This window comes from Rissa tridactyla, chromosome 1 (assembly GCF_028500815.1).
Source record: "Rissa tridactyla isolate bRisTri1 chromosome 1, bRisTri1.patW.cur.20221130, whole genome shotgun sequence".
In the NCBI taxonomy this organism is placed as follows: Eukaryota; Metazoa; Chordata; class Aves; order Charadriiformes; family Laridae; genus Rissa; species Rissa tridactyla.
Window position 1 is genome coordinate 67,097,511 of NC_071466.1, and position 16,093 is coordinate 67,113,603.

The 16,093-nt window shown below is 42.9% G+C and overlaps 1 protein-coding gene across 10 annotated transcripts in view; it reads right to left on the bottom strand.

Moving 5' to 3' along the window:
• The window catches only part of CARS2 (cysteinyl-tRNA synthetase 2, mitochondrial), a 59,690-nt gene that overhangs the window by 32,921 nt on the left and 10,676 nt on the right, over positions 1 to 16,093 (bottom strand). For all 10 annotated transcript variants that reach the window (XR_008464457.1, XR_008464456.1, XM_054188355.1 and 7 more), the window contains 6 exons: positions 15,284 to 15,401; positions 11,622 to 11,693; positions 10,931 to 11,036; positions 10,131 to 10,214; positions 7,152 to 7,281; positions 3,153 to 3,286 (listed from right to left, as the gene is read on the bottom strand). Coding sequence is in view for 8 of the 10 variants with exons in the window: in XM_054188355.1 (XP_054044330.1) it covers positions 3,153 to 3,286; positions 7,152 to 7,281; positions 10,131 to 10,214; positions 10,931 to 11,036; positions 11,622 to 11,693; positions 15,284 to 15,401 (644 nt within the window). In the remaining 2 variants the exon portion in view is untranslated. The remainder of the gene's footprint in view (positions 1 to 3,152; positions 3,287 to 7,151; positions 7,282 to 10,130; positions 10,215 to 10,930; positions 11,037 to 11,621; positions 11,694 to 15,283; positions 15,402 to 16,093) is intronic.

Consider the following 16,093-nt stretch of genomic DNA (forward strand, 5'->3'; position numbering starts at 1 on the left):
ATGCAACACGTAACATGTTTTTCGATAACTTTACCTACAGTTGTGCATACCTCTCCATCCTCAACTGGGTGAATTTTAAAACATAGGGTTTTTTTTAAAAAAAACAAAATAACAAAACACCACCATAAGCAGAGACATTAATAAGAAAAAACAAAAAGCCTCCCTGCTCAGAACTTATAATAAACTGATAAAAAGAAGTAAGCAGGCAAATACTTTTCAGTCTTCACAGACAAATACCTTACCTGTTACTCTTGACTTTTCAGAATAAAGACCTTTAAAGATCTTCCAGTGATCTCACATTATAATATTGTTGAAACTCAAATTATTTTCTGTACTTATTACTTGCTGGTGTCTGTTACACTGTTTTTTTTTAATTCAAAAGTTTATTGCTGGTTGAAAATACCATACGTGTACAAACAATTTTCTGCACATTCCCTATTTCTCCAGATTTTCAGAGACTGAGAAAAAGAAGGGGGAGGAGGAATGTAGCTATGATGCCTAATTTGAATGAGGTTATTTTAAAATGTAATCCTAAGCATTGCTAGAGCTTTCAATAACCACATGGACCATTGGTTTGCAGGGCTGTGGTACATGAAAAAGGCAGTAATCATCTCCATTGCATTCAGGAGAGTATGCAGAGCTCGGCTTCAGGACTGAAAGTTCTGTCAAAGCAAGACAGGAGATGGGCGACCTCAGGCTGTACGCTCCGGGCCTCGTCCACGCTAGCCACAGCACCACCGCTGATGGAAAACATCAATTATTCACATCACCAGAGAGGTGCCAAACACGTAGCCAATCAAAGACTACTCAGCATCCATTCAGAAACGTCGCTGAAAGCCTTTATTCGCTTCTCCTAATAAAGGAGTAATCCTCTAACTTACTGAGCACCCACAACTAACAAGCAATTTTCAGGCACTTCAAGACCTGCAGAATCCAGCACTTAATCTTACTTAGAGGCAGATTTTTAAGCATGAACTTTTCTTACTCTGGAATATTACGTCAGCACTCTGCATTCTTTCAGATTTGGTGGCCCAGCATTACCGATGCCTGGGAGTACTCCACAAGGACAACATACGATCTATACTTCTGCTGTTACAGGTAGTGGCAGAGGTGGCATTTCTTGCTCAGCAGCCCAAGCACTTGTCCGAGTTTTGTGCTACTCTCTACCCCCTCTCTTACCAAAGTGGATAAAATCCCCATTACGCTCACCTGGATATAAAAGCAACATGCTCAGGCCTGGTAAACAGACGTGAAAAGCATCTGTTTTCACTTCTTAGCTATTTCTGACAACGATTCCAAGCAGCGGGGATTCTCTGTAAGAAGGCTACCTCTGGTCCTACCCTGACCACCTGGAAATTTAAGTTTGCACAACACACTCTATGCAGAGTAGGAAAGAATTGAGAGATCTATGGATATAGAACTAGCTACAGCAGAAATCTACGATCAAACCAAAATCTCATTTTCATCGTATTTGTCCTGACTGCTGGCAGGTGAGGCCACTGTCACCGCTGCACAGTTAAATTCGGGGCTCTGAATAAGAACACTCAGGCTGTCAAAGGCACCCTATAGCTGTTGCAACTCGAGTAGAATCCACAGACAAACTTCTCCTGGGAGACGGGGAAGAGCCTGGGTACGATTATTATCTTTTCTTTTACAAAGGTGCCTAAATATTGACTTACTTAACTTTAGGCAGCCAAGCTTAACATAGTTTGATTGTGTTTTCCTAATAAGGTACAGGTAACATCTGAATTTGAAATAATAGTCCTCTTCCAGAGTTTCAGCACTCAGAATTATTTCATTAAAGAATCACAAAATACAAGGATTTTCATAACTTTGGCTTGGCGCTCTTCCCAGAGTACAAGTAGTCTAAAAATAAAGTCCTTATAAAAAGATTTATCCCCAGTGCAGGGATTTTCTTCCTCTAATGGGGATTGCTCCTCCAATTCTGAGCCTGCTAAAATTCGGAAGTCTGCTACCAGAATAAATTGTTTCTGAAGCTGATTCATTTGCCCTAAATAATTCACACTATCGTCCTCCAGCAAAATTTTTTGACTTAATGAATGTGATCTGTCAGCTCCTAGAGAACCTCAGTGTACAAATTGCCCTTGGAATTACGTTCTTTTATAAAAAAATTTTTTTTTTTTTTTAGGAAAAATTGACTTCTCCTTATTTAGTTAGTTTCAAGGAATATTTCCCCTGTAGTTTCAATTCCCAACTTGAAAAGTCAGATTCACTGGTTTTCAACGAAGGCTCCACCTGGCAGTAACCAGTGCATCTCGGTGGAAGTGCAGAGAATTCTCCAGGACTTCAGGAGCAAAGCACACCCTGGAGGATGCACCAGCCTCTGGACAATTGCTACTGATTTATTACAGGCCCTACACTGGGAACTGAAACTAGAATTCAATATTCATTCCATACAGTACAAATATATATAAAAAAGAAAGCCCAAGTAATTCCCAGAGTGTAGCACAGGCTACAGGAGAATTTTTTACACTGGAAGGGTCATTAAGCATTGGAACAGGCTGCCCAGGGAAGTGGCTGAGGCACCACCCCTGGAGGTATTTAAAAGACGGGTAGACAGTACTTAGAGATATAGTTTAGATTAGTGCTGGTTTTTGTCAGCGTTAGGTTGATGGTTGGACTAGGTGATCTGAAAGGTCCCTTCCAACCTAGACAATTCTATGTTTCTATGATATATAGAAAAGATCAACTATTTTCACCCTCATCCTGCAGGACTGTTATAACAAAATACAATTAAAAACGAAAGCCCATCACAAAGAGCCCCCTCAAATTTTGAGGGAACTCAAATGAAAGGGAATGAGATACTACAGGAAGAACTCTTATCTCCTCATTTTTAATTAGGAGTAAGCACCGTACATGGGCAATGCATATATTATTTGGAGATTTCCCCAGATGAAATTTAGAAGTATTTAACCATAACCACTTCTACTAATAAAAGCATTCATTCTACAGTTTCAAGATACACTCCTATTTATGTTTCTTCACTTAGTGAGGTCAGAAACTCAGTCATTGTAGTGGACCATCGGCTTGGAAGGTTTCCTTCGCACTTCACACCATACAAATGCCAAACATAAATAAAATTTAAAAAAAAAAATCCTACAGACCTGTTAGATGATTAATATTTTACTTACCAGAATGCAAAAAGTAATTCCCCCATTGCTCACACTGATGATACACCTCGCACTGTGCAATTTCGTTTTCATGATGAGGAAATGCAAGATCTATTCCACCGGTATGGATGTCCAGCTGCTTTCCAAACACTGCACTGTAACAATATTTTCCTGATTGGTAAGTAGAACACTACAGAAGTTTTTTGTAAAAGAAATACGGAAAAGAATAAGACGAAACAACATAATTTAAGTGTACAATTTAATGACTGCAATTTTAAAACAAGTCTTTACACAGATCTTGGATACCAAAACTGCAGGAGAACACGCATGGACAGGACCCATATCTGCCCGCAATTAATTCTCCTTAGCAGGAACAACTATTTTTCTAACTTAGAATAAAGAATGGCAAGCAGGACATCTCTCTTCCTTGTTCTGCTACAGTTTCAGTATCAGACAGCTGCCTTCATCTGCAAACCTAACAACTTCAAAGTGATGAACATTTCTGTAAATTTGGTATTACTATTCTTTATCTTGTACCTTTTCTGTAAGAATTCAGGCAATACTCTATTTAGTCATGATAGAAAATGCTTGGCTTTATATTGTTATAATGTCAAAAGAAAGCGTCAGCGCCTCTGATCTCCCAAGGCCATTCCATTCCTCTCATCCCAACAGCTCTGCTGCATTGGTGCCAGTCACACATGGCATCTCTGCAAACACCGATGGCTGGAAGTAAGGTATTCATGTGACAACAGGACAGACCTAGATGCCTTCTGGTTAAAGCTCAGGAGACAAGGCTGCTACACTCTATCCACTCCTCCAGCAAGTCCCTGCTAGGTCACACTGACAAGTGATTAACTTCATTTTGCCCATCTGTTAAACAAAGACAGTTACCTACTCACAGGGAGGTAAATCAACGCTAACTGCCCAGAAACCAGGGGCACTCAAGCTGGGGAGGATGCAAGGTCTACACAATAGAAAATAAAAGGCAAGCCCCACACACGCATGCACACACACAGACACACACAGTCTTTCCATATGTCACGTTAACAAGTTGCTCCTGGTAGCTGGCTAGATATTAATAATTTTGTCCCTTTTTGAAACAAAACACCCTGTTAACACCCTGGCTCACGATGGTTCTGCAGAAGCAGTTGGGGCAGAGGAAGAAAAGAAAATGAGGAGAAGAAAGGAGGGAAGAAAAGACTGGCTGTTGCCATTTCCCAGGCTTGAGCCCCTGTGCTTCCTCCTGTCTGCTCCAAAACCAGCTTAAGCACAGACCTCCACAGGAGTGGCCCCGGCTCATGCCTCTTCCATCCTTGTCCAACTTGGAATGGAACTTCAACAAGAACATATGGATAGCTCCACTGTCATTCAAGGAGTGTCAAGAATGTATATGGCTTTGTATTTAGTACTTACACATGAATAAGTCCTGCCCCAAAAGAGACATCTTTCTGAAATGCAGTATGAAAAGTTGTAGACAGCAGTACTCAGCCTAGAAAATACTCGTCACTCAAACAACCCAAAGACAGACTCTTAAACACAAAATAATTAATATAGGTAATAATATTGTCATAAATTTTATTAGCACAAGGCCAGATTTATTAATGCAAAGGCTTCAAAAGTTATCTGTAATGCAGTATGAGTACGATACACCATATTAGTTTATATATCCCATGTGATCCCATTCAACTAGAGAAATGAGCCAGTATTTCCCCTTTCTATTTTACTGTTGCCAAACCTCATAATTTTATCGCCAATCATGTGATGTTTGATTGTAGCTTCAAAGGCCTGACTGTAGAATCGTGATATTCCCACAAAGTCTCTCTTCCTTGTGCCATCTACAGAGGAGCACTGGCCACTTGCCTTTTCCTCCAACAAAACCATTAAGAGCTGGGGAGAGATGGATCTGCAAAACACTCAGGGGTGGGAGGAGCAGCCCATCTCACCGCAAGGGAAACTCCATCAAGGAGATCAGAACTAAGTCACAGCAGGTGGTTTCCTCCTCCAGGGCTGCACTAGAGACCAGCGCGCTTCTCGTTCACATTCCCCAGAGGCAGACTTCAAAGACTTTTCAAAATTAGTTCACTTAGATTACTTAAAAGTGCTTTGAGATCTTTGTCAAAACAGATGGGTAGGTAGGTATTGCTTGAAATGGGCCTTGGACAGCAAAACATTTGAGGTAACTTATCTCAATTTTTCACAGTCTGAGACTGCTACACTTACGCTCTGCATAGGTCAGCTCTTATTTACATGGCAGGAGCCTCATCCAAACACAGTAAAATAAGTTTTTACAGAAAGAAATGCAGACTCTAAACAGCACTGCATCAGCAGACAGGCTGTTTTATAATTGGCATTTCTTACCCATGCACCTCTGTCACAGGCTGCACTCCAAATACAGCATGGTTTTGTGCACTTCTGTTGCCTTAAGAACTGTTTCACAGTGCTGAAATTATTTACAGACAGAAAAACACCCTTATAAACAATCAGGTAGTAACAACCCCAGGCACACCAGCAAAGCATATCAAAGAGAAACTTAAAGCACCTGTTCCATCTACTTTCAGCTTGGGCTGAAAACTTAAGTTAAACAGGGCCAGATCTAAATAATTTGTTACTAGCTTCCAAAAAAGGATCTTTGGCTAATGCAAAACTACGTACCACTATCAATCTTCCAGGACAGAAGATTTAAAGTCTCTTTTTTAAAATTACAAATGAATAGGTCACAAGTTAACACAGTGCAGGACAAAGTACTACCACCCTGTGGAGAAAATAAACCTCCAAATCAAGAGCAAATTAATTTAAACCAACTACAAGCAAAACGCTGCTAAGCACAATTCCCATCTTCCACACAGAGATTCCCTTACTGCCACAGAGAAATCAGAATATTTAACACTGTGGCTGACTTTTAAAGAAAGCTGAATAACACTTAGATGACTAGCATGAACATCCACAACTGCGGGTAAGATAAGGCCAGGAAGATCTCAGACACTCCCTGGAGTTGGGATGGAATCCCATACCCTGTCCTCCCGACACAGTGTTACATGCTGGATGAGGTCTGATGGAGACTGCAAAAAGTGGAAGGGAGGCAAATGAAAGAGGTACCATAACTTTCACTAAAACTTTGGTTATTCAGTTCCGGTTAAAAGACTTGCTAATCCCTGAAAGCCAACTGCATGCTGGGCTGCATCAAAAGAAGCGTGACCGGCAGATTGAAGGAGGTGATTCTGCCCTTCTGCTCCACTCTGGTGAGACCCCACCTGGAGTACTGCATCCAGCTCTGGAGCCCTCAGTACAGGAAGGATATGGACCTGTTGGAATGGGTTCAGAAGAGGGCCATGAAGATGATGAGAGGGATGGAGCACATCTCCTGTGAGGACAGGTGGAGAGAGTTGGGGTTGTTCAACCTGGAGAAGAGAAGGCTCCACAGAGACCTTATAGCAGCCTGCCAGTACCTAAAGGGGGCCTACAGGAAAGATGGGGAGGGACTCTTTATCGGGGAGTGGAGCGATAGGATGAGGGGTAATGGTTTTAAGCTGAAAGAGGGTAGATTTAGATTAGATATTAGGAAGAAATTCTGTACTGTGAGTGCAGTAAAGTATTCCTGCATTGGAACAGGTTGCCCAGGGAAGTTGTGGATGCCCCATCCCTGGAAGTGTTCAAGGCCAGGCTGGATGGGGCTTTGAGCAGCCTGGTCTAGTGGGAGGTGCCCCTGCCCATGGCAGGGGGGTTGAAACTAGATGGTCTTTAAGGTCCCTCCAAAGTCTAACCATTCTATGATCAACTGTGCAATCCTGCGCAGCATATTTTAAATACGTCTGTCTCAAGGTGACAAAACATAGCAAGACAGCTATGCCATTAAGGTGAAGCAGAATTTGTGCAATTTGCGATGTGAAGTGTGGCCCAAACAAAGTATGCACACTAAAACTGGTGCTTTCCACTGATCAGAACAAACACTTTCAATACTGCTGATACCATTGCGATTGAAAACAAAAACCAGCACTAGATTTAAGATCCAAGAAATCTGACCTTGATATTGTGGAACACTCAATGTGCCATCCAGGTCTTCCTTTTCCCCATGGAGAAGTCCAAGATAACTCTTGAGGTTTGGCAGCCTTCCACAGGGCAAAATCTTTACTGTGTCGTTTATCAGTATCAACTGCCAAGAATAAGTGATTTGTTAATGGGATATGTCTCAAAGGAAAAAAAATGAGCAAATGAAAGCAAGTGGAAATGTGCATTTAGCGAACTACTCAGATTTTAATCTCTTTCGCTCAACTTCTTTTCCTGCAACTTTCCTCTCTTGCCCCTTATACAGGGCTTCCAGTTTCTCAATGAAGCATTTGGAAAAAAAAATAAATTATGTTGAATTACATTTCTGCAGGCTAAAAAGATGGATTCAAGATTCTTTAATACATGCTATCCTTTTAGTCCTTTTGGCCTTCTTGGGTTTTTACATCATTCATTTAGTTACTTATCAGCCACTTTCCCAGGACAAACAGATTGTACCGCAACAGAAGAGGTAACAAAACCAGCCCAAACCGAAACCCACAAACAAGAAAAAAAAACACAAATATTTTTTTCCCTGGGACACAAATAGTTTCTGGTTCAGAATCTATAAAACCAAGAGCAGCACAGAGATGAGAATCAAAACTATCCTTGGACAGTAGCAACCTTCCAGTATTGTTTTCACCAAGGGCTTCTCTAGAGAGAAGCTAGGTTTGTTGCTTCCTTCATTACGCAGCCAAGGATGTCATCCTTTTTGCCACAGTACGGCAGAGAGGAGGGTTTGTCTCTGCTGGCTCCTAACCCCTGGTCAGATACACACCGTTCCCTGGCAGAAGCTACAGAACAGCGTTCTGGACTCTGTGGATTTTTGCTGACAAATACACGACCTCGCATTTGACTGATGCAGAACGATATACCTATTTGGCTTGAAGGGATCCAGCTTGGCGAGCAACTCGCGCTGTTTTAAGTTCCCTTATTGAACACCGCTCATCTGTTTTATCAGCAGCTGATGCTAGATTTACTTCTTTCCCCTACTTATTTCAGACCACTAACAAAACCACAGTGTATCACTGGACCTGGAGCACTCTGGTATCAACACATTTTAATGATGATTCACAGCTATTTTTGGACACCTATTAGATGGTCATTTTTCTTGAGCCATTCCACTTGCACTTTATTGATATACAGAGTCAGTTTTTATTAGGAATGTCATGCAATATTAAGGGAAGCACATTACACAAATCCATTACACCTGCCTCATCATTCAAAATTGATAAGAAATAAAGGGAGAGAAATATAACCCTAGTTTTATCCACTGAATCTCCATCTTGGCTCTTTCACTACTTTGCCAAGCTCTGGCTGACCAGTATCTGTTGACTCTGTGCCCCTCTTCCCTTTTTTGAGTAAACTGCTAAAAAAAAAAAAAAAAGAGAAAAAAAAAAAGCATTCTTCATCTTCTCGGTTATGATCTGAACAACAGTCAAAATCTTTAGAAAGAACATTAAATTTAGTTATAAGTGACAGGAGAGGAAATAGGGTAACACACATCATCAGTCACAGTTGAGGCTGGAAGGCACCTCGAGATCATCTAGTCCAACCCCTTGCTCAGAGCAGGTTCAGCTACAGCAGGCTGCCCAGGACAGTGTCCCACGGGGATTTTGAACATCTCCAAGGATGGAGACTCCGCAGCCTCTCTGGGCAACATGTTCTTGTGTTAACCATCCTCAGAGTGAAAAAAGGTTGTTCTTAGCTTTAAATTGAATTTCCTGTGTTTCAGGATGTGACCAATGCCTCTTGTCTTGTCATCAAGCACCACTAAGAGCCTGGCTCCATCTTCTTTACTTCCCCCATCAGGTATTTGTACACAGGGGTAAGATGCCCCGAGCCTTCTCTTCTCCAGCCTGAGCAGTCCCAGCTCTCTCAGCCTTTCCTCATATGAAAGATGCTCCAGTACCTTCATTGTATTCGTGGCCCTTTGCTGGCCTCTCTCCGGTATGCCCGTGTCTCTCTTGTACTGGGGAGCCCAGCTCCGGACCCAGTACTCCAGATGTGTCTCATCAGTGCCGAGCAGAGAAGAAGGATCACCTCCTTTGACCTGCTAGCAATGTTCTTCCCAGTGCAGCCCAGTAGCCTGCTGGCTGCCTTTGCAGTCAGTAACTACCTCTAAATAACTGTCGACAAAACGCATTCCCTCTGCGAGTTGTAATGCTGGAACAACTCCAGAGTGGAGCTGTGAGAAGTTTCTTTCTGGCTGCAATTCACCTGAGCATCAGCCTGCCAGGCAGTTTTGGTAATTGCAAACAGATGATTTTTTTTCAATGAAGAATTTTTGAACTTAAGCGTACAAAGGATGCAGGAGACCTGCATCAAATTCTCCAATGCAAAGACCTGATCAGACCCAACTTACAGTCAGCAATCCTGCTCAACAACTGGACAACCGCAGTGGAAAACTCCCAGCCAAGGGTATGGGCATGCTTTAGCACAGCCTATCAAGAGATTGCTCACCCTCACACAAATAGGCTGTTTAGCAGCAGTCCAGCAGTAAGTAAGGAAAGAAGCAAATTCATCTGGATAGCATACAAGAAAAGGGTGCAACTGTCCAAAGAATAACACAGTAGATGACGTTTCCCTGCATTTACTCTTGACTATCTCACTGCAGGCTACTGCAACGGCTGAGACCACCACCTGACTCTGAAGTTTGTATGTACCACTCCCAAGTATTTAAATAAAATTAAGAATCTTAATTGTTCTAAGGTACCAGAACAAAGGTATACAGGGAAGCAAGCATGAAGAGAGACCACTAAATTTCCTCTTGCACTGGCAACAGTGAGTGGCTCAATAAATAACTGAAGAAAAAAAAGAGGTCTTAATTAATTAAAAAGCTGGTTATACACAATAGGTTAGAAAACTCTTTCAGACTGTTGAATGAAGGTTTATGCATAGATACATCAAGAGCTACGACAATGCATTAATACAAACAAGTTGGTGCCATGAACATACCTGCTTCATCTTGGCTATCAGGATGAATAGTAGTTAATACTCCGTATCTTTTTCCCCAAGACTTAACATCAAAATAAACATTACCTAATAGAAAAGAAATGTTTAGTTTTATAGCAAAGATGGGATGCGTTCATGATGAAGAGGGAACATCTCCATGAAAGCAAAACAAAACAAAACGCCTTTCAACTCCCATTTGAAATTACAATTTACAAATTCAGAAATACTGAAAAACTAGTAGCACATGTTTCCATGTTACCAGCTTTTCTGCAACCTCACTGCACGTGCTCATTCTGCTCATAGGATAAATTTGTATTCTGGAAATGTCCCCAGGTTCTTCCCTGCCCATGCACAATCAGCAGTCCCCTCTCTGACAATCGTGGCCTACTGCTACTCCAGTTATAATGCACTCGAATGCTTCTACAACCACCAGCTCTGCTTAAAAAAGGATCCACGCACTGTGCTTTGCAGGCACATCTCCTAAAGCACCTCCTGTTTAGAGCTAAGAGCTTCCCCCAACTCTCTTGCAGAAGCCACGCCTGGACTTCCCCACAGAAGCTTAGATAGCAGTTCGTTACAGTCAGCAATTATATTAACTAATGAGCTACATTTAACTCAGAAATTGAGTAACAGTTGTTCTGCCCACTCATGTCATCACAAACGAGTTGCTCACACCCTGTCTGTTAATCAACAGAAGGAAAGCCTGGCGCAGGGTATCTCATCTGATCCCAGAACAGGATTACTAAGAGCGCTGATTTCCTGTGCGTGCGCTGAACAAGGAGTTGCCTTGCTACAAGTCTTACCTTGCGAGGTTGCATAAGCTTGTCCACTATCAATTATTGTTTTTATAAAGGAAATTATCTGAGGAATATTGTCAGTCACTCTCATATATACTGTAGGAGGAAGGACCTTAAACAAAGAAAGAGTAACATCTCGTTAGCCTGTATGAAACACACTGCTGACAAGTGTTTCAATCTAAGAAACAAACTTTAAAGAACATTCTCTTCAATTTTATCTTTCAATGAAAATGTTGCAAGTATCATTAAAAGGTCATAATCAGCATTTAAGATAATACACACAAAAAAAATTTGAGGGGTGGCAAAAAAAATCCACTAACTTTTCCCAGTTCCTTACTCCCTGCTTTTGAGAAGTATTCTGCACAAGAAGCAAAGTCACTTGAAGTCAATTAAAGAATATTTGATGTTTTTATCCATGAACCAAGGCTCTATTGCATCGGGTAAAAAAATTATGTTCCTAAAGAAATTTAACGTGCTCATTCCAAAGCTAGGGCTTGCCTCTCCCCCCATTTCCTTACTCAAAAGGTGTGCAATATCTTTCTAGAAAAACAAAAAGGTAAATCAGTACTGTTTCCAAGCAACACTTCATCACATAAGCAATCAATTTATTTTTTCATATCAAACTGTTAAAGTCAGATTCCTTAACAAAATAATTGCTTTAAAATGCTCCTAAATTTAGAAGCTCGGGTATCTGTACCTTTAAGGCAGCCATATCTTGCTTAAAGTCTTCTTCATAAATACGAGCAAGAGCTAGTGGCGATATATTCATCTGAAAAAGAAAGAAGCAGATTAGTAAATCATAAATCAAAGTAATAATATGAAATATTGCAATCTTTTATCAGACAGTTAATAGCTAATTGGAAGACTTACAGAGCCCCCAAGGTAAAGAGCCAAAAAGGCTTATTAATCTAACATTCACGGGGAGGAGATGTAAGTTATAAATAACTTAATAGATATGTATTAATATTTTGGCAATTCAGAAGCATAAATGAAATACTACTTTTAAGAGAAAACAACCAAAGATTAAAGTAACAAACTCCTTCCCTCCCTATTTTCCTCTTGAGATGGTCTTCCATTTCCAGTGACAAGATATACTACAGTACATGGGACATGAAATTCATTCAACTTATTGGCAGGGGACACCAATTCCACCTACATGTCAGAAAGACAGATCAGAGACTTGCAGGATGAGACAGGATATTAATTTTCAGTGATTAAGAAAAATAAGCTATTTCGGCTGATCATGGTTACTCATAGATCTCAGGACAATCAGGGAAAATGAACTGAGCATGAGTCCCGCCCTTTGCCAAGTGCAGCACTTCTCAAGCACCTTCTCCGTATTTCTCATTCACAGGGCGATGGACAGGAACAGGGACACACGCAAAAGTAACGAGAAAGCTTCTGCCTACAGACCCGAGAGAGCGCTCTTCCAGACCCAGCCATGGGACTCATCTCCCCAGACAGCTCACCTGCTTGTTGGATCAATGGGAAGACAAAAGTGCCCACAGGAGGAAGATGGGGAAATTCCTCCTGTCCAGATGGATGTCCAAAACACAAAGAGGTCACCCTCCCCCTCTACTCTGCCCTGATGAGGACAGATCTGGAGTACTGTGTCCAGTTCTGGGCCCCCCAGTTCAAGAAAGACCAGAAACTACTGGAGAGAGTCCAGCGCAGGGCTACAAAGATGATCAAGGGAATGGAGCACCTCTCTTACGAGGAAAGGCTGAGGGACCTGGGTCTGTTTAGCCTGGAGAAGAGAAGACTGAGAGGGGACCTCACCAATGCTTATAAATATCTAAAGGGCAGGTGTCAAGAGGATGGGGACAGGCTCTACTCAGTGGTGCCCAGTGACAGGACAAGGGGCAACAGGCACAAACTGGAACATAGGAAATTCCATTCCAAAATGAGGAAAAACTTCTTTACTTTAAGGGTGACAGAGCACTGGAACAGACTGCCCAGAGAGGTTGTGGAGTCTCCTTCTCTGGAGATACTCAAAAACCCGGCTGGATGCGTTCCTGTCCAGCCTTCTCTAGGTGAACCTACTTTGGCAGGGGGGTTGGACTAGATGATCTCTGAAGGTCCTTTCCAACCCTACCATTCTGTGATTCTGTGATTTCTCTCTCAAAGAACCACTGAGGGCGTGCAGCACGTTCATCATAGACTAGATGCCCAACTTCCAGGTTTTCTCTAGACCAGTCCCATCAAAGGATGGAGATCCAACTTAGGCATGTTGATCCTACTGCTGTAATGCTTCAGGCACAGAGGTCCCAACAACAAAATCAAACCACACAGGTAGAGGCCTTGGGCGTCCAAATGAAACACAGAGAGCAGAGCAGGCTTTTCAAAAAGCTACAAAAAAGCCACAAAAATCTTTCTTCATAGAACCAAAGAATGTAAATAAACACAAGTTCTTTTAAAACACCACGTCGTTTTCCACCCCTCAAACGTAATATCTCCATAGTATTCTGTCAATAAGGAAAAATTTTAAAATGCGCATTTATAGATTTAAAATGCAGTATTTTTTTAAAGATGGCCTACTACCTTAAAAAAATGCAAGCAAATGGACCACAGGAAAAAACACGTATTTCTACAAGAGCACCATGCTAGTATTCTTTTGAAGGTAGCGTCCTATATTTAACAGCAATAGTAACTGTTTACTTAAAGATTAAATAAAAATGACAGCTGTCAAATTCTCTGGCTCCAAGAAACCAGCTTAAAGCTCGCAACTGCAATTTGATCCAACACATTCATTTATGATCCAGAAGACATGACTTACAGATTTTTTAAAAAACTATATAATACTTAAAAAAAGAAAACCAACTTCAAAATGCAGAATGCATTCTTGGTATTTTAGTGTCAAAAAAAAAGGGAAAAAAGGGGGAAAACGGGGGGGGGGAAACGGGGGGGGGGAAACGGGGGGGGGGAAACGGGGGGGGAAGGGGGGGGAAGGGGGGGGAAAGGGGGGGGAAAGGGGGGGGGAAAGGGGGGGGGAAAGGGGGGGGAAAGGGGGGGGGAAAGGGGGGGGAAAGGGGGGGGGAAAGGGGGGGGGAAGGGGGGGGAAAGGGGGGGGAAAGGGGGGGGGAAAGGGGGGGGAAAGGGGGGGGAAAGGGGGGGGAAAGGGGGGGGGAAAGGGGGGGGGAAAGGGGGGGGGAAGGGGGGGGGAAAGGGGGGGGGAAGGGGGGGGAAAGGGGGGGGGAAAGGGGGGGGGAAAGGGGGGGGGAAAGGGGGGGGGAAAGGGGGGGGAAAGGGGGGGGGAAGGGGGGGGAAAGGGGGGGGAAAGGGGGGGGAAAGGGGGGGGAAAGGGGGGGGAAAAGGGGGGGGAAAAGGGGGGGGAAAAGGGGGGGGAAAAGGGGGGGGAAAAGGGGGGGGAAAAGGGGGGGGAAAAGGGGGGGGGAAGGGGGGGGGAAGGGGGGGGGAAAGGGGGGGGGAAAGGGGGGGGGAAAGGGGGGGGGAAAGGGGGGGGAAAGGGGGGGAAAGGGGGGGGAAAGGGGGGGGAAAGGGGGGGGAAAGGGGGGGGAATGGGGGGGAAGGGGGGGGAAGGGGGGGGAAGGGGGAAAAAGGGAAAAGGGAAGAGGGAAGAGGGAAGAGGGAAGAGGGAAGAGGGAAAAAGAAGAAAGAATTGGAATAGTCATTCACCAAGCTCAGCTGGTAAAAAAAGTCTGATTAAAATCCAACTGAGAACCACTTATAACCATAAAATCTTTAATTAGGCCAACAACCCTGAGAATTCAGTGAAAGGTTTGGCTGTGTTGGGTTTTTTTATTCTTTATTGTATTTTTTTAATATTAATCCAGCCACCAGGCCCTGGTCTTACCAAGACTTACCCATACACTCAGTGTCAACCTTCACGTAGGTGACGAACTTGGACAAGACTGATAAAGCTTTTCAAGGCACTGATGTTGCACCTTGCGGGAACCACCCCCAGTCTCCCCCGTGGCAATGCTATATGTACTGTATTTAACCATCGATGGCATGCAGTGCTCCTCCAGAACATGGCCAGAAGCTTATTGGCTGCCATGTTTTGGGTTGCTTTTGGGATAAGATATTCTGCAGCTGTGCTGAGGATACATACACCCTGGCTTTTTGTTCCCTGCTGGCCTCCCAGGCAGGGGACGAGGGCAGGTCTCCCCCTCCCACAGCTCTGCACCCATCTACCTCCACACAGCTCTCGACGCCCAGCACTCCGGAATCCCAGCCCCACGACAACCATGCCAGGCGACCAGAAATCTCAACATTGATTATCTACTAATTAAAACAAACAAAACTCTATTAAAAAAAAATCTCAACCCAGATTAACCCTATGTAAGCAGCTGTAGAAAATAGCAAATGTTTGGGTCAAAGACTGCAGCAAACACCTACCTCATTGGCTCTTTTTATTATCTTGTCATCTATGTCAGTGATCCCCATCACCATGACTACTTCAATTCCAAAAAACCTGGTCATTATCCTTCGAATTATATCAAACTTAACATAGGAGCTGGAAGAGAAAAAACATGTGCTTATAAACAGGCAGTAGCAAGAATAAACTTAAAACAAAAATAACCAACAGCACTAACAGCTGCAGGGACAATCTAAATACCCCAACACTTGCAATGACAAGGTCCTAAGTGCATAAAGTGCTTTTCCAAAACCAGTTACCACCTGCACAAAAGTCAGGCAAATTTCCCTTGAACTGGCCTACCCTCTTCTGGCATTAGCGACACATTACATCAAATTTTCTGAGTGTTTTCTTTTGTTGCATCTCGTTATTCAAGCACTGAAGTGCGACAGGAAGCTACGCGTGAGCCAGGAGGTTCTCCCAAAGCAAACACTACAAAGAGACACACAGATCAGATATTCTTGAAATACATCCCTCGGGCTTTGTATATTCTAACAGGTTTTCAAAAGCCACAGGGCAGAAGAACAGGGAGAAACAAAACAGGGTTCAAACGAACTTTTGCTTGGGGTGAAGTAACAACTACAGTTACCAGCCAACAATAAACTATTCCATTCACACACCACCACAGATCTTTTCTGATTGCAAAGAAAAGCTGCTCGGGGGGTTATTTTGTTTTATTTACACTTGAGAAAAAATTTTCAAAATTACTGGGGCTCTTCACCACAAAACAGAGTATTGAGTGCTGATAGACTGATGTATCTACAGGCTGCACGGGGCTGTGGCAGCCCCTT